This window comes from Orycteropus afer, unplaced genomic scaffold (assembly GCF_000298275.1).
Source record: "Orycteropus afer afer isolate SDZICR_OR568_19922 unplaced genomic scaffold, OryAfe1.0 scaffold00042, whole genome shotgun sequence".
NCBI classification, from domain to species: domain Eukaryota; kingdom Metazoa; phylum Chordata; class Mammalia; order Tubulidentata; family Orycteropodidae; genus Orycteropus; species Orycteropus afer.
In genome coordinates this window covers 2,718,343-2,737,590 of record NW_006921629.1, presented here as the reverse complement: position 1 = coordinate 2,737,590, position 19,248 = coordinate 2,718,343, and the positions used below count along the sequence as shown (strand labels likewise).

General features: G+C 42.1%; 1 protein-coding gene across 1 annotated transcript in view; it reads right to left on the bottom strand.

Annotated features, from left to right (window-relative positions):
* The window catches only part of LOC103194004 (acid-sensing ion channel 2), a 583,672-nt gene that overhangs the window by 94,595 nt on the left and 469,829 nt on the right, over positions 1-19,248 (bottom strand). The window contains exon 4 of the mRNA XM_007937325.2: positions 8,493-8,620. Coding sequence (XP_007935516.2) covers positions 8,493-8,620 — 128 coding nt within the window. The remainder of the gene's footprint in view (positions 1-8,492; positions 8,621-19,248) is intronic.

Below are 19,248 nucleotides of genomic sequence, written 5' to 3'. Positions count from 1 at the left end.
GAATGTTTGCTTAATAAATGGTGGTGGCAAAACTGGATATCCATTTGCAGAAAAATGAAACAAGATCTGTACCTCACACTATATACAAAAACTAACTCCAGATGGATCAAAGACTTAAATATGAAACCTAAAACTATAAAGTTCCTCAAGAAAAAACTAGGGTCAAATTTAGGGTCCCTAATATATGGCATAAATAGACTATCAAGCATAACCCAAAATGCACAAACAGCAGAAAAGAAACTAGATGAAAGGAACCTTCTAAAAATTTAATTTTTATGCGCTTCCAAAGACTTCTTCAGAGTCAAAAGAGAACCTACAGATTGGGAAAAAAATATTTGACAATGACATATCTGACAAGGGACTTATCTCTAGAATTTATAGAAAACTCTAACACCTCAATAACAAAAAGACAAATAATCCAATTAAAAAGTGGGCAGAAGACATGAATAGACACTTCACCAAGAAGGATATACAGGCAGCCAACAAACATACGAAGAAATGCTCACAATCATTAGCCATTAGAGAGATGCAAATAAAAGCAACAATGAGATACCATCTTGCCCCAACACTAGTAGCAAAGTTCAACAAGACAGAAAATAGCAAATGCTGGGGAGGATATGGAGAGATTGGGACTCTCATACACTGCTGGTGGGACTGTAAAATGGTACAAGCACTGTGGAAAGCAGTATGGCGATTCCTTAAAAAGTTGGAATTAGAAATACCATTTGACCCAGCCATTCCATTACTAGGTATATATCCTAAAGAAGTGAGAGCCATGACAGGAAGAAACATATGCACACCCATGTTCATTGCAGCACTATTTACAACAGCCAAAAGATGGAAGCAACCTAGGTGTCCATCAACTGAGGAATGGCTAAGCAAAGTATGGTACATACACACAATGGAATACTATGCAACCCTAAACAATAATGTAGAATCTGTAAACCACAACATAACATGGATGAACATAATATGAAGGACAAATATTGTATTGGTCCATTATTGTAAAAGTCAAGGAAGGGTTTATCAATGGAAGGAAATGTTCTTTGTTGGTTACCACAGATAGGAGTCCCCTATCTAACAGTGAGGGAACACTGTTAGATAGGTAGAGATAAGTATTGATTTGGGTGAAGAGAAGGGCAATGTACCAAATGTGAGTGATCAACATGGTGGCATTGAGGAAGCAGAAGACATAGAGAGGTACATGGGAGGTACAGACAACAAAGATGAACCTTTTTGCACATACAGTACAGCATTGTCAGTGAAGGCAAACATGCGTATATGGGTGGATAGATGGGTGGACAGACTGAACTATTAGGGATGTCTGTGAAGCATGGAGTGTACCCAAGACCATGTATAGGGCTGGCAGACAATGGTCCTATAAGTGTATTCATATGATCTGTAAGAATTCCCAGGTATATAATAGACAAGTATATAAGGGACAAGTTTGTAGTCACTTCTTGGCCAAAGCCAGCTACCCAGAGGGACCGAGTAGTTGAACCTGTGGGCTCGGGACCACAGTCGCAGGGGACATCAAGCTCAATTGGCATAACATACTACACAAAACATTCTTCCACCTCCTACTTTGGCAAGTAGTGACTGGGATCTTAAAAGCTTGTAAGCAGCCATCCAGATGCAATGATGGGTCTCTCCTTGTCCAGAGCAAAGAAGAATGAAGAAAACCAAAGATTCATGGAAACAATTAGTCCTAGAAACTGGTACACCATGCGATCCATAGCCTATACAACTTCAAGACTAGAAGAACTAGATGGTACCCGGCTACTACTGTCAACCACTCAGGTGGGGATGTATATAGGAGATCCTAGATAGAGAGGGAGAACAATGTGCAACAAAACTCAAAATCATTTGGACAAAATAAAGGAGGACCAGGTTTGCTGGTCCGATAGAGCCTGGTGGAACCCCTGAGACTATGGCCCATAGCTGCCCTTCAGGTCTGGAATTGAACACACACCTGTGGCTTCCAGCCAAACAGAAGACAGGCATATGAGTTGAACATTTACCTGAGGCAGATACTCCTTGGAGAGAACAATCATGGTAGAAAGAAGGGCTGTTTATCCACAGGGAGACAGCTCAGGGGGCAGGACTGCATGGAGGCATGAACACAGGGAAGAGGTGACTAACAGGAGGAAGTGAAAGGGAAGCTGTTGCATTGGGTTAAATTATAGTCAATGTCATGAGACAAAGTGTATGTGAACTGCTGTATGGAAAGTAAATTTACTCTGTAAATTTTCACCCAAATCACAATTAAAAAAAAAAAAAGATTTACAGCTTTGGAAACTCTCTGGGCAGTTCTCTGCTCTATCGAGTTTCTACATGTAGGAATCAATTTGATGGCAGTGGGTTTGGCTTGGTTAGTCCTAATATTCTTTTCTCATTTGTTCATCCATTCTTGTCTGCCCACTTCCTGATCTATATCTCTGGCCTTGACCCATTACATGAGCTTTTGATTTTATTTGATTTGATTAGGATCTCTGAGTTTGGGGCCTGAAATATCACCATCTGTGATAGCCTGGCCTAGCAGCCTCAGGGAGAAGGAGGGCCCTCGGGGCAGATTTTAATGGGAGTTTTGGCAGGGCTGGGTGGAGGGACATGGAAAGCAACGGAGTACAACATTTGGGATTCATTCTTTCAACAATTCCTGTTTACTGAGGTCGTACGTGCACTAGTCACTGTGCAAGACACTGGGGAAATAGGATTGGAAAGACACAATCCTTGCCCTCAGAGAGCTCTTAGTCTGCAGTGAAGAAATGGAGGCAGGTCTAAGGTAGGTGTAAGGATTAATGATTTACAATGGGAAGCAAGCTGTCCCACAATAAGGGCTTTGCATTTTTCAGGAAAGTGAACAAAAATTGCTAAGGAAAACAAAAGTTAATTCTGTAAGCGCTCCAAGACAAGGACTAGGTCATGCATATCTTAATTTTCCCTAGATGCAAAATGACTATTTGCTGAAAGAAGAAATAAATGTATAAATGTACAAAGCATTGTATGAGCAAACAGAGGAACTGTTAACTCCTGCCTGGGGGGTGGCCACATAGGTCAGGGGAGGCCTTAGAGGCTTTGAGCAGTACTTTGATAAATAAGCCAAGAAAGGGCTTCTAGGCAGAGGGGGCAGTGGGTGCCAATGCAGGAAGGCAGGCATCAAAGAGAGTTTTGATAGGTGGGTCCCCATTATTGGAATGTAGGGTGCATGTTGGTCAACTAGTCAACTACAAGTAGATGAAGAGGCTGAAGAGGTGGGCAGGGGCCAGGCTGAACAGGGCCTCGAAAGCCATTCTAATGGGTTTGGGTTTTTGCAAATTATAGGAAGCCCTGGAATGTAAGCAGTTCAAGCAGAATAGAGATAAGTCTATTACATGTGGGGTGAAAAAGAGCCACTACCAAGGAGGGGTGTCCAAGAACCTTTCTTACTTCTCAAGCTTTAGGGCATGTATTCACTCAGCTCTGTTTCTCATTAGTAGAAGTCCAGTTTCTGCCCCCAGAGCTTGAGGAGGGGGATTTTATCTGACACATCCTTTCACAATTTACTTTAACGTGACATGAAGCAGGCAGTCAGCAGCTGGTGGAGCAGGGAGCAGGTGATACCTGTGTCCTTGAGTGAACACAGGCATGGACTCCCAGGCCGTTAATGTTGCAGGCCATTTGAAGCCATCTAATCCAATTCTTCCATTGGACAGATGGGGAAACAGAGGCCCAGGCAGGGCAGTGACCAACCTAAAGTCCTAAGGCATACTCAGGACTACATGCAGTCTAGGCCTCTGGGCTCCCAGACTAGTATTCTCTCCACAGCATCAGATGGTCTTGTGTCTTTGGGCTTCTGGTGATTGTTGTTGCTGTAGAGTCAATTCTGACTCATAGCAAAACCATGCATGCAGAGTAGAACTGCTCCCTAGGATTTCTAAGGCTGTGACCTTTCAGAAACAAATCACCAGGTCTGTCTTCCCAGGTGCTTCTGGGTGGGTTTGAACTGCCAACTGTTTGGTTAGTAGTCGAGTGCTTAGTCATTTGTGCCACCCAGGAACTGGGCTTATAGTAGGAAAAGAAAATATACACCAGCTGCTCCTTCCCTGGATTCACTCCCAGTGCACCCTCCCCAGAGAGTCTCCTTGAATGATAACCACGCAGTGTGGTGGAGCAGAAAGAACATGGCTTAGGGACCTGATAGATTTGGGCTCAAAGCCAAACCATGCTACTCCCTGAGCTCTGAGACTTTGAGCAAGTTACTTAACTGTGAAGTTTTGTCATCTGAAAAGTGGAGATAACAATACCTCCCTCGCAGGGTAGTCCTGGGGATTAAATGAGATAATACACATCAATTGTCCTTGTAGCACAATGCCTGGCAGGTAGTGCACCCTCACGTGGTAGTCATTTATTATTGTTCTGCCCCTCCAGGGTTCTATTTCTGCTCCCAGTGCAGTATTCCTCTGCCTGTCTCTGATGGTGGTCTCCCTGGGGGTGTGCAGGGGCTCCTACAGCAGCTGAGCCAGCCCTTGGAGCATTTATCAGGTTGTCCAGGAAGGCAGGGACATACCTTGGTTAACTGGCTTTGTTGTTGTTGTCTTGCTGTCGAGTTGGCCCCGACTCATAGCGACCCCTCCTTGGGTTTCCGAGGCAGTATCACTATGGAAGTAGGATTGCCCAACCTTCCTTCCGAGGAGTGGCTGGTGGGTTTGAACCGCCAGCTGTCTGGTTAGCAGGCAAGTGTCTTAGCCACTATGCTACCAAACAATAACAACAAATAACCCTTGGTTTTGATTACAGTGAAATAACACATCCTTTTGGATTACAACATAAAATTTTAAAAATATACTGAAAGTTGAGTGTCTAATTATGCATGGGTGGGATAACTTTTCCTGTGCAAAAAGACTTTCAGTTTACAAAGGGATTCAGGCAAGGTTCCTTTAAATCACCAGTTCTACTTAGAGCTCTTACTTAATTTTCTCAGTATGATTCACATCAGCTCTCCAGGAGAAGGCCTTTTGCCCCTGACAGCCTTGTCAGCCCTGGCCTCCTTCTCAGGCTTCCTTGGGTTTTGAGCTGGATGGAATAGCAGAATCCTGAGTGTGGACAAAAGACTCATATTTCATTGAGACCTCATTGCTTGTAAGATGCACTGTGGTTTTATGCACCACCAGGGGGAAAAAAAAAAAAACAAAAACGTTAATTCTAAGTGTGAGATACCACTGACTATAAAACAAATTCTGATTTCAGAAATGTTAAAATATTTAAAAAACATGCATTTTAGAATCAGTAAAAAGCAGGATCAGCTGGAGAAGTTGCCACTAATGGCAGAATGAGAATAGACAAATGAGGGTCAATACACAGATTATGCTTGGATTCATTTCACCAAGCCAGTGGCTGTTGAGTGGGCTCCAACTCATGGTGGCCCCATGTGTGTCAGTGTAGACCTGTGTTCTGTAGGGTTTTCAATGCCTAATTTTTCAGAAGTAGATTGCTGGTACTTCTGCTTGGACTTGAGCCTCCAACCTTTTGGTAAGCAGCTGACTGTGTTAATCTTTTGAACCACCCAGGCACTTCATATTTGACTTATCCTAATTTTTTTTCTTTGTTAATGAAAACACTAATCCATTGGCTCTATGAGGGTAGAGCTTGACCCTGTTTTGCTTATCATTTTATCCCCATTATTAGCTCATAGTAGGTGTTCAATAAATATTTGCTGAATGAATAAACAAAGCAAAGCAACCTTATAAAATATGTGGAAAAACCCAGAAGAGAAACTAAATCATTCATAATTCCCCCACTGTGGGTATTTTGGCTTATTTTCCTTCTAGTCTTGTTTCCTATGAATATGCTCTTTTATCTACATATAAACATAATGTATTATTAGATTTAGCTCTGGGATATGTTTTTGTATTTCTCTATTAATATGAATGAAATGATGAAATGAGATGATGTGGAAATGCTTTGAAGACTGTAAAATGCTTAACAAAATCTTATTATTAGTTATAATAATCACAGTAATACTGATATGAATGAGGTTGATTTTCTGAGAATACACTTCAAAGCAAACAACAAATTCGCTCTCTGAAGCTGGGAATAGGTCTTGCACCCTCCTCACAATGGGAAGTCCCTGTTTCACATTGGAAATACAGAGACTTAACAGTTCTTGGAAGTCATCAGCTCCCACTTCCAAACCAAAAAAAAAAAAAAACAAAAAAACCAAATTCACTGCCATAGAGTCAAATCTGACTCATAGTGAATCCTCCTTGGGTTTCCAAGGTGGTATCACTACAGAAGCAGATTGTCCAACCTTCCTTCTGAGCAGCTGGTAGGTTTGAACCACCAGCCCTCTGGTTAGCAGTCAAATGCCTTAGGCAATACGCCACCAGAGCTCCCACTTCTAAACTAGCCTAGAAATTTCTTCAGTATCATTGGTGGGGGATAAATGGGGAGTGGAAGAGGAATGTGCGCATCTCAGGCTGATGAAAAACAGCTACCTACACAGAACTTCCTCCTCTCCAACTTCTCTGTCTGTGGGAAGAAGCTATGCTTTGGATTTCAAAGAACGTTGCTCACTTTCTTTGCATGCTAATTGCAATGTAGACATGAAGAGATGTCAACACAAGTAAGTAATTCATGATAGTGGTGGTAGGTATGTTCAACAAACCACAAAATCAGATTTGTCTTGGACAAATAGCAAAAAATTCACCTGTAGAAAGCCAGTTAATTCATGTACATGCTTAGTGGTCTGACTAATGCAGGGCCTCTTGAAGGGAGATGGGTTTACTTGTATAACATGTAGAAATGTTGACCAAGGCTACTAGTCTAGACTCCGAACTCACCCACACTGCCCCTCTCTTTGTCCAATTTGACCTGCTAGTCCATTTCTCACTCTTCCTGACTCAAATCTTCAGCCCTGAACTTTGCCTCCTCTTACCATCTGCATCCCACCACCTGTCTGTCAGTTTGTTGTTCTGTGGTGGCTTGGGTGTTGCTATGATGCGGGAAGCTATGCCACTGATAATTGAAATACCAGCAGGATCACTCATGGTGGACAGGTTTCAGTGGAGCTTCCAGACTAAGACAGACTAGGAAGAAAAGTCTGGCAAGCTACCTCCAAAAATTAGCCAGTGAAAACCTTATGGAGGTCACAACAGAACATTGTCTGACTCACTTACTTAGGAAACATCATTAGGCATGATCAGCCACTGGAGGAAGACATTATGTTTGGTGAGGTAGAGGGTCAATGAGAAGGTAGGAGACACTTGGTCAGATGGATTGACACAGTAGCTGTAACAATGAACTTGAACACTCTAGCATTTGTGAGGATGATGCAGGATAGGGCCACATTTTATTCTGCTACACAAGGTCCTCGTGGATCAAAGCTGACTCAACTGTCTGCATCAAGGATGTATTTTCCCAGTTGCATCACTCAGTTCACACCTTGCACCCTCTAAGACATTGTACTTTTGCTTCACCACCTGCTTCAGTCACTGGGGAGCTTGTAGCAGCCAGGCCAACCTCCTAGCATACACTGCTGGCTTAGAGACTTTCTCCCTAAATTGGGAAGGCCTCTGTTTTGAAACAGGAGCTCTGGTAGCATAGTGCCTAAGGCATTTGACTGCTAACCAGAAGGCTGGTGGTTCAAACCCACCAGCCACTCCTCAGAAGGAAGGTTGGGCAATCTACTTTGGCAGTGACACTGCGTCAGAAACCCAAGGAGGGGTCACTATGAGTCGGGTGTGACTCGACGACACATAACAACAACAACCCTTTTGAAACATAAAATTTGTGTCAGACATGAGGCTGTACCATCAGCATGGTACTATGGACTGGCAGAGTTGATGCAGTGGTCCTGGCTGTCTGGATGTTATCCTTTTCCCAGCACCTGCTAAATTAAAGGGCAGGCAGAATCCCACCCATCAGTCTTCTCCCACTTAAACTCTGTTATAGGAGAGTGGCACCCCATTCCTTTGCAGGTTGCTCTGAATTGTGGTGAAGCACAGCAAACCCTGGCTAGCAGTCTCCTTATGGCTCTATACCCTATCTCCCCCTTTTTTTATTGAACTTTCATAGCCTACTGCTACAGAATATTCCAGGGGAGTGGGAACCTCAGTGAAATTAAAAATATAAAACAGCTGAGCTTCCCCTCACACCCAATTTTAGGAACCAAGAAGGGGAACAGGAGAATCAGGTGGTGGAAGGTAGCCGACACATTTTTCCTCTCCAACCTTTGCTAGCAATGGGAAGAAGCTAAGCTTTGGGTTTCAAAGAACACTGTCCATTTACTCTGCATGCTAATTGCAGCACAGACACATGGAGAGATGTCAACATAAATAATGACGCAAACTGAGGCTTTCAAGGTAAGTCCTATTAGCAAGCCCAGCCCCGATCTAGCCTCCTGGGTGGATTCAGAGCCAGCCAAGGGTGAGAGCAGCATTTCTCCTCCTCTCACCTCTGTGGGGGACAGAGCAGGCCAAAGACCACCGATGGAGGAAGCCTGGGGAACTTACCCTCTGCTCCTGTGTGGCCACGAAGGTCTGGAACCCTGGAGCTACCCCGAAGCCCAGTTCTTGGATGAAAGGTGGCTCAGACTGACTGTGAATCTGAACTTTCACTCCTGCTTCAAACGTCGTCTCCTCTGAAAGAACAAAATTGGACAGAGCGTGGGTCAGTGGCACAGATGCTCAGGAGTGTTGGGTTTGAAAAAGCCAAAAGGGACCCTAGAAAGCTCAAGTGGTGGGCAGAATATGGTTGGTGCCGTCAAGGTGATTTTGACTGATGGCCACCCCTGTGTGCAGAGCAGAACTGTGTTCAAAGCGTTTTTAAGGCTGTGACTTTTTTTTTTTTTTTAAACATTTTATTGTGCTTTAGGTGAAAGTTTACACAGCAAATTAGTTTTCCAATCAATAATTCATCACAAATTGTTCTGTGACGTTGGCTGCAATCCTCACAATGTGTTGGCACTCTCCCCTTTCCTACCTGGCTTCCCATTTGCATTCATCCAATTTCCCTGTCCTTCCCTGTCTTCTCATCTTAGGTTTTGGGTAAATGCTGCCTTTTTGGTCTCATATAGTTGATTGTTTTAAGAAGCACATTCTTCACGAATGTTACTGTTTATTTTATAGTCATGCCTATTATTTGGCTGAAAGGTAGTCTCTGGGTATGTCTTCAGGTTCAGGTTAGAAGGTTGTCTCAAGGCAACAGTCTCAGGGGCTCCCCCAGTTTCTTCTTGTCCTGTAAGTCTCATTTTTTTTTTTTTTCAGACTTTGAATTTTGTTCTACATTTTTTATCCATTCTAACTGGGAACTTCTATTGTGGTCTTGATGAGAATGGTCAGTACTTGTAGCTGGGCACCATCTAATTCTTCTGGTCTCAGGTTAGGGAGGTTGTGGTCCATGGGGGCCATTAGTCATTTGGACTAATCGCTTCCTTAAGTCTTCATTTCTCTTCATTCTCCTTTGCCCCAGGCAGGAAGAGACCAGTAGTTGCTTCTTAGATGGCCACTCACAAACTTTTAAGACCACAGACGCTACTCATCAGACTGGGATGTAGGACATTATCTTTATGAACTGTGTTTTGCCAACTGACCTAGATATTCTTTGAGGCTATGGTCCTTGGCCTTCAAGTCCAGTGGTTCAGTCTCAACGTCTAAGGAGTCTCTACAATGTGCCCTCATGTGCTACATTATACATAGGCATATGTGCAGCATTTGCAAATATGTATATAGAAATATCCACCATGATACCTGCACATGTACTTGGGTATATTCCCGTATTCCCTCCCTCATCTATTTAGGATACATATTTACCTATGTGTCTACTCACAAATTGTCATTAGCTGTTACTGCTGCTCTAGGGCTGTGTACGTTATAGCATTTACTATAGTTGTCCTTTTTCTTGCATCTCTCAATGTCTTCCTCTGCCTTGGTCACATTGTGCTGACTTCTGCCATGTTGTTTTTCCCTTCACCAGAATTAACTCTTGTCTACCATCTAGTTAGTGCTTCTACTTCCCCCTACCTTTTTTCTTTAAAAATGCATTTTAATGAAATATAATTTATGTACAGTGAAATACACAAAACTAAAGTGACATAGGTTGATGCTTTTTTTTTTTTTTTTTCCCCTTTTGTAGTGTTTCCTCTCCTCCCCTCCCACCCCTGGTAACCAACAAAGAATTTCCTTCCATATACAAACCTTTCCCTGACTTTTTACAATAATGAACTAATACTGTATTTGTACTTCTGTGATTGACTTATTTCACTCAGCATAATGTTCTCCAAGTTCATCCATGTTATGTGGTGGTCAGCAGATTCTACATTATTCTTTAGTGTTGCATAGTATTCCACTGTGTGCATGTACCATAGTTTGGTTATCCATTTTTCTGTTGATGGACATCTAGGTTGTTTCCATCTTTTTGTTATTGTAAATAGTGCTGCAATGAACATAGGTGTGAATCTATCTGTTCTTGTCATGGCTCTGATTTCTTTAGGATATATACCTAGTAATGGGATTGCTGGGTCAAATGGTATTTCTAACTTCAGCTTTTTAAGGAATCACCATACTGTTTTCCACAGTGGTTGCATCATTTTATAGTCCCACCAGCAGTGTATGAGAGTCCCAATCTCTCCACATCCTTGCCAGCATTTGTTATTTTCTGTCTTGTTGAACTTTGTCATTAGTGCTGGGGTGAGATGCTATCTCATTGTTGTTTTGATTTGCATCTTGCTGATGGCTAATGATCATGAATATTTCTTCATGTATTTGCTGGCCGTCTGAATATCCTCTTTGGTGAAGTGTCTTTTCATGTCTTCTGCCCATTTTTCAATTGGATTGTTAATATTTTTGTTGTTCAGGTGTTGGAGTTTTCCATAAATTTTAGAGATAAGTCCCTTCTCAGATATGTAATTATTGACAAGTATGGATTTGTTGCTGTCATTTTGCTATGTGCTTTTCATGGTGTTGATTTCTTTGTTCCATATAGTTTTCTGTGCTGAACTCATTTGTTTATGAATCATGTTATCATTTCCTTCATTGCTATTGTTTTAATATTTGCTAAATATCTGTGCTGGTCCTCTTTTTATTTTTATGTGAAGGTTTATCATTTTTCTTTGATGTTACCCTGTGATTTATGATTTTCTTCCCAAGTTTAGAACAGTCTGTTCTATCTTGTAGTTGTCTTGACTTCCTTACCATTTAGAAGTTCTGTAACTACACAATATTTTCCCCTCTTTTTGGTTTGTAGTTGTCCTCATTTGTCAATTGATGTCTCTGACTCCTTGTTTACAATCTTGTAGGTTTATTTACTTTGGATAGTTCTATAACTGGGTTGGTTTCTGGGTTATATCATTATGTGTGTTAATGGCCAGTTGTTGTTTGCTGTTGCTGGTTCTCCATCCAAAGGACTCCCTTTAGCATCTCTTGTAAGGTTGGTCTGGTTTTAACAAATTCCCTTAATTTCTGCTTATCTGGAAATGTCCTAATTTCACCATCATATTTGCAGAACAATTTTGCGGGTATATAATTCTTGGTTGGAAATTTTTCTCCTTCAGGGATTTATATACACCATCCCATTGTCTACTTGCCTTCATGGTTTCTGCCGAGAAATCTGAGCTTAGTCTTATTGGTTGCCCTTGTAAGTAACTTTTTGCTTTTTCCATGCTGCTTTCAGGATTCTTTCTTTGTCTTTGGTTTTGGTGAATTTGATGATGATATCTCTTGGTGGCAGCTGCAGGGATCCAGGTGAGGGAAGGGAACCTAGGCCATGCCCCACAAGCAGCAAGGCAGGAAAGCAGGTGAAAGGAGAGGAAAAAGACCAGGGGACCAGGACAGAGTGAGGAGGCAGCAGCAGGGATCCAGGTAAGGGGAGGTTGGAGAGGTTTCAAACAGCTAAGGGAGACAAGCTTGTCTGTCAGTTTGTCCTACTGTGGTGATGTGTTGCTGTGAGTCTTGAGGCTGTGCCACCAGTGTTTCAAACCCAGCGGGGTGCACATGGTACACAGGTTTCACTGCGGCTTGCAGACTGAGACAGACTAGGAAGAAGGAAGAAGCCATTCACTTCTCAAAGAACTGGCCAGGGAAACTTTATGAATGGCAGAGAAACACTTTGATACATTACTGGGCAACTTTATGAATAGCCCAGAATCATTGTCCAACACAGAGGAGGAGGATGAATCACTTAGGTGGGAAGGCTCTCAAAATAAGACTGGGAAAGAGCTGCAGCACCAAAGTAAAACCAGCCTTACTGATAATGGATAAGGTAAAGCTTTCAAGACCTCCATTTGCTGACATGGCACCACTCAAATTGAGGAGAAACAGCTGCAAACATCCATTAATAATTGGAACAAGGAATGTATTAAGTATGAATCTAGGAAAATTGGAAGTTGTCAAAAATGAAATGGAATGCGTAAAGATTGATATCCTAGGCATTAGTGAGCTGAAATGCACTGGTTTTGGCCATTTTAAATCAGACAACCATATGATCTACTATGCTGGGATTGATGATTTGAAGAGGAATGGCGTGACACTCATCATCACAAAGGATGTTTCAAGATCTGTCCTGAAGTGCAATGCTGTTAGTGATAGGATAATATCTATACATGTACAAGGAAGACCAGTTAATATGACTATTATTCAAATTTATGCACCAACCACCGAAGCCAAAGATGATGAAATTGAAGATTTTTATGAACTTCTGCAGTCTGAAATTGACCAAACATGCAATCAGGATGTGTAAATTATTACTGGTGACTGGAATGCAAAAGTAGGAAACAAAGAAGAATCACCAGTAGATGAAAAATTTGGCCTTGGTGACAGAAATAATGCTGGAGATCAGATGGTAGAATTTTGCAAGACCAATGACTTATTCATTGCAAGTACCTTTTTTCAACAACACAGATGGTGACTGTACACGTGGACTTCACCAGATGGAACACACAGGCATCAGACTGACTACATTTGTGGCAAGAGGTAATGCAAAAGCTCAATATCTTCAGCCAAAACAAGGCCAGAAGCTGATTGTGAAACAGACCATCAACTGCTCATATGCAAGTTCAACTTGAAGTTAAAGACAACTAAAACAAGTCCATGAGAGCCAAAATATGATCTTGATTATATCCCTCCTGAATTTAGAGACCATCTAAAGAATAGATTTGATGCATTGAACACCAATGATCGAAAACCAGAAGAACTGTGGGATGACATTAAGAACATCATACATGAAGAAAGCAAGAGGTCACTAAAAAAATGAGAAAAGAAGAGAAGACCAAAGTGGATGACAGAAGAGACTCTGAAACTTGCCCTTGAGCGGAGAGTAGCTAAAGCAAATGGAAGAAATGACAAGATAAAAGAGCTGAACAGATTTCAAAGAGCAGCTCGAGCAGACAAAGCCAATTACTATAATGAGATGTGCAAAGACTTCAAGTTAGAAAACCAAAAGGGAAGAACACGCTCAGCATTTCTCAAGCTGAAAGAACTGAGGAAAAAATATAAGCCTCGAGTTGCAATACCGAAAGATTCTATGGACAAAATATTGAATGATACAGGAAGCATCAAAAGAAGATGGCAGGAATACACAGAGTCACTGTCCCAAAAAGAACTAGTAGGTCTTCATACATTTCAGGAGGTGGTATATGATCGAGAACCAATGGTACAGAAGGATGAAATTGAAACTGCAATGAAGGAATTGGTGAAGAACAAGGCTCCAGGAATTGATGGAACACCCATTATTTCAATAAACAGATGCCCCACTGGAGGCACTCACTTGGTTATGCCAAGAGATTTGGAAGACAGCTACCTGGCCAACTGACTGGAAGAGATTCACATTTGTACCCATTCCAAAGAAAAGTGATCTCCTAGAATGCGGAAATTATTGAACAATATCATTAATATCACATGCAAGTAAGATCTCACTGAAGATAATTCAAAAATGGTCACAGTAGTATTTTGATAGAAAACTTCCAGAGGTGCAAGCTGGAGTTAGAAGAGGGTGTGGAACAAGGGCTATCATAGCTGCTGTCAGATGGATCTTGGCTCAAGGTAAAGAATACCAGAAAGATGTTTACTTGTGTTTTATTAACTATGCAAAGGCATTTGATCATGTGGATCATAACAAATTGTGGATAACATTGAGAAGAATGGGAATTCCAGAAAACATTAATTGTACTCATGAGGAACCTGTACATTGACTAGGAGGCTGTCATTTGAACAGAATAAGGGAACATTGCATGGCATAAAATCAAAAAGGGAGTGTGTCAAGGTTGTATCTTTTCACCATACTTATTCAATCCATATGCTGAGCAAATAATCTGAGAAACTGGACTATATGAAGAAAAACTTGGCATCAAGATTGGAGGAAGAATCATTAGCAACCAGCAATACACTGATGACACAACTTTGCTTGCTGAAAGTGAAGATGACTTGAGGCACTTACTGATGAAGATTGAAGAATACAGTCTGCAGTATGGATTACATCTCAATATAAAGAAAACAAAAATCCTCACAACTGGACCTATAAGCAGCATCATGAGAAATGGAGAAAAGATTGAGGTTGTCAAAGAATTCACATTGCTTGGTTCTACAATCGACACCAATGGAAGCAGCAGTCAGGATATTAGATGATATATAGCACTGGACAAGTCAGCTGCAAAGGATCTCTTTCAAGTGCTGAGGAGCACAGATGTCTCCTTGAGGATGAAAGTGTGCCTGACACAAGCCATGATATTTTCAATCGCCTCATATGTATGTGAGAGCTGGACAATGAATAAGGAAGACTGAAGAAGAGTTGATGCTTGTGAGTTGTGGTGCTGGCAGAGAATGCTGAAAGTACCGTGGACTGCTAAAAGAACTAACAGATCAGTCCTGGAGGAAGTGCAGCCGAAATGCTCCTTGGAAGCAAGAATGGCCAGACTTCGTCTCACCTACTTTGGTCATGTTGTCAGAAGGGAACATTTCCTGGAGAAGGATGTCATGCATGTAAATTGGAGGGTCAATGAAAGAGGGGAAGGCCTTCAATGAGATGGATTGACATGGTGGCTGTGACAATGGGCTCAAGTATAGCAAGGATAATAGAGCTGGTGTGGGATCAGGCAGTGTTTCTTTCTGCTGTGCCTAGGGTTGCTATGAGTTGGATACCACTCAATGGTACCTAACAACAAACCATAACATGTTTTGGTGATTTTCTTTTGGGGTCTATCCTGTTTGGGGTTCATTGGACTTCTTGAATGGCTATATTCTCATCTTTCATTATACCAGAAAATTCTCTTCCAACAAATCTTCAACAATTTTTCTGTGGTTTTATTGTCTCTTCCCATTCTGAAATTCCAATTACACATAGGTTATTCCTTTTGATGGTATCCCACATGAACCTTAGGCTTTCTTCATTTTGTTTTGATCTTTTTTCTGCTTAATCCCTTTTCAAAGAAGTATTGAGGTATTTGCCTTCAATCTCACTAATTCTGTCCTTCCATTGATTCAATTCTACTCCTTTGCCCATTCAGTGTTATATATTTCTGAAAATTTAGTATTAATCTTCTGGATTTCTGTCTGTTGATTTTGTATCATTTCTAATTTTTCATTTATTTTGTCATTTTGCTCTTATATTGTCTTTTGAAATTATTCTAGGATTATCCTAGTACCTTGCTTCTCTGGCTCTATCTTGCTTCTTTGTGTGGCTTGTGATCCTCTGTTGTCTCCACAAGGCATTGTGATGTTTTTGTGTTTATATTTAATTGGTGATTGTATGCTGGAGTGACTTGCCCACAATTTTCATTTTCTTTGTTTTGTTTGCATGTTATTTATGTAAGCAGGGTCCTATGCTGTGCTCCTCTATTCACTAGTTGGCAGTACTTATACACTTACCACCTGTCTTCTTTCCTGTTGTCAGCCTCCTGTATGTCCCTTCAGTACTTGGCAAATGGAGCCTATTCTTAGGTCCTGCTTTCATTCAGGTTTTTCCACTAGTTGGTGCCTAATCCACTTCTGTATCCTTCCTTTCAAAGCTCAGGGCTCTAGGATTATCTTCCGTATCTCTGCCCATTGGTTTCTCTTTTCTTTGTTGAAGAGTGTCTGTGTAGCTTGTCTGCCCAATCCACCATCTTACCAGAAGTCTCCCCATCACCTCTTCTCCCTAGTAGCCATCAAAGAATGTTTCTTTATCTATGTAAATCTATTCTTGACTTTCTATAATAGTCTTCTCATACAATATTTATCCTTTTGTGTTGACTTATTTCACTCAGCTTAATGTCCTCCAGATTCATCCATGTTGTGAGAGGTTTCATGGATTCATCATTATTCTTTATCATTGCATAATACTCCATTGTATGACTATTCCAGTTTGTTCATCCATTCATCCATTGATGGACACTTGGGTTGTTTCTGTCTTTTTGCTATTATGAATAATGCTCTGATGAACATGGGTGTGCATATGTCTTATTTGTGTCACCACTCTTATTTCTCTAGAATATATACTATATACCTAGGAGTGGGATTGCTGGATCACATGGTAAAGTTGTGACCTTTTGGAAGCAGATTGTGAGACCTATCTTCTAAGGACCCTCTCTGTGGGTTTGAACCACTAACATTTCGGATAGTAGTTGAGCACTTAACTGTTTGCACCACTCAGGGACACGGTAGGTGGAATATCGGCCCCAAAGATATTCAAGTCCTAATCTCCAGAAACTATGAATATATTACCTTACATGGTAAAGAAGACTTTGCAAAGGTGAGTAAGTTCAAGGATGTTGAAATGGGAATATTGTCCTGATTAGCCAGGTGGGCTCAGTGTAATCACAAAGGTCCTTAGAAGAGGGAGGTAAGAAGGCCAGACAGACACTGGGAGAGGCTACACTATGATGGAGGAAGGGGCCATGAGCCAACAAATGCAGGCAGCCATTAAAATCTGGAAAAGGCAAGGAAACACATTTTCCCCTAGAGCCTCCAGAAGGACTGTAGTCATCCTAACCCATTTTGGACTTCTGACCTCCTGAACCGTAAGATAATAAATTTGTGTTGTTTTAAGCCAATAAGTTTGTGGTAATTTGTTACAGCAGCAATAGGAAGCTAATGAAGGTCAGGCCAACTCCTTGCTTCAGTCTCCAAATCTATTCTGTGACACCATTTATGTTATCTTTTTTGATTATTATTGTCAAAATATATATAACATAATGTTTGCCAATTTAACACTTTTCATGTACACAATTTAGTGACATCAGTTACATTGATCATGTTGAACAACCATCCCCAATATCCATTGCCAAATTTTCTGTGTCACCAGAAACAGAAACTCAATGCTTCCTGAACACCGATGCACTAGAGAAACAGACCCTTTCTTACTCATCGCAGCCCAGGGCCTGGCCCACGGGAAATCATGAAGAAAGTTATTAGACCAAGGAGGAGGGCTACAGGAGAGGGAGAACTCAGCAGGAAGAGAAGCCTTGAGAGGACGGCTGTGTCTTAAAGCCTGCCCAAGAGAGGGGTTGAGGAGAGGGCAAGGAGCCTGGAGAACCGGCTCCGATGGGGAAGAGGAGTGAGCGCCGAGTGATGCTGAGATTACAGAGCTGCCTGTGCGCGGATGAACTGAGAGGTGTTCAGTGAGCCGTAGGAGGGAACGGGAGAGATGCCAACACTTGTTTTCCAGAGCTAGTTGAAGCTGTGTGCCTGCTGTATAACCGAGCTTAAGACAGGCTCAAAGGAAGCAACCTGTGGCTAACAGGGAGAAATGAAAAATGAAGCGTTCCTGCAGAAACGCTGTGAATAACAGGCAAAGCAGCCAGGTTGGGCATGCCTAAATTAGTGAGAGCTGCCCAAGGACAGGCTAATGAGAGCGGCTCGGATTCAGAAGGGCACTAGCGGTTCATTCCAGGAGCAGCAGCAGCTGTGGCAGAGTACAGTCCTCAAGTAACCTCATTTCTTTATGAACATCCAGCAGCTGGGTGGCATGTAGTAGAAGAGGACGATGGGTAAGGTTTCTGCTCTCTTGAGAACAGCGCTGTCCACTGAACCATCCCAACCAGATGCTGTCCAGTCAATTCCCACCCATGGTGATGCCATGCGTGTCAGAGCAGAACTGTGCTTCGTAGGGTTTTCATACAATTTTTATATTTCATATAAAAATAGCTTATTTTTCTGAAGAATATGTCCAGGCCTTTCTTCCAAGATGCCTCTGGCTGGAGTCAAACCTCTAACCTTTCATTGAGTAGTCAAGTGCTTAATCAGCTGCACCGCCCAGGGGCTGCTGGAACATTCTACAATGATAGAAATATTCTATAATTGGAGTTGTCCCCATGTGGCTGTTCAACACAAGAAGTGTGACCAGTGCAACTGAGAAACTGAATTTTAAATTTTATTTAACTTTAATTAATTGAACTTAAATTTAAATACCCACATGTGGCAAATATACTGGATAGCTCAGCTGTAGAACTTCAGCTGGGAGCAGACCTGCCTTCACAGAGCCGGGTGTGTGTGTGGGGAGGTGGAGAGGTGGCAAGGACTCCACTATCTGGCATTCCTAAACCAGTGCTGTGGTTGTTGTTATGTGCCGTCGAGTCGGACCCAACTCACAGCGACCCTTCCTTGGATTTCTGAGGCAGTATCACTACAGAAGTAGATTGCCCCATCTTCCTTCCGAGGAATGGCTGGTGGGTTTGAACGGCCAGCCTTCCGGTTAGCTGTCAAGTGCCTTAGGCACTACTGTGGGCCTACTGTCACCTATTGTCAGGGGTTCCCAGAGGCACAACCATATGTATTCATATTCAGCCATGGATTGCTGTTCCCAGCTCCTCCCAGACCTGTTTTCCATAAAGCACCATTTCCCCATTTCCTGGACAGAGATTCTTTGTTTCATTTAATGGAACCACCCTGGCTTTCTTCCCTCTGTGGATTTTTTCCAGGTTGGTTGTAAACAACAGCCCCCCCTACAGTCCTGGTCCTCATGTCCACCCTCAGTCTCCTATATTTATTTCCTTGACATGGCACTTTGTCCATGCAAGTAAGAAGTTCCAAGTTAAGAGCTGAAATGGTCAAACACAGACTGTCAGAGCCAAAGGTGGCCTCAGACCATCTATCTCAGAGGTCCTCAAACTGGAATGTGTATTAAAATCACCTACGGAGCTCTGGTAGCATAGTGCCTAATGCACTTGACTGCTAACCAGAAGGCTGGTGGTTCAAACCCACATCCAGAGAGGCGGGGCAAGATGGCGGACTAGGCAGAAGGATTGCACAGACCCTCTTCAACAAAGAAAAGGGAAACCAATTAAAACAGACACAGAAGATA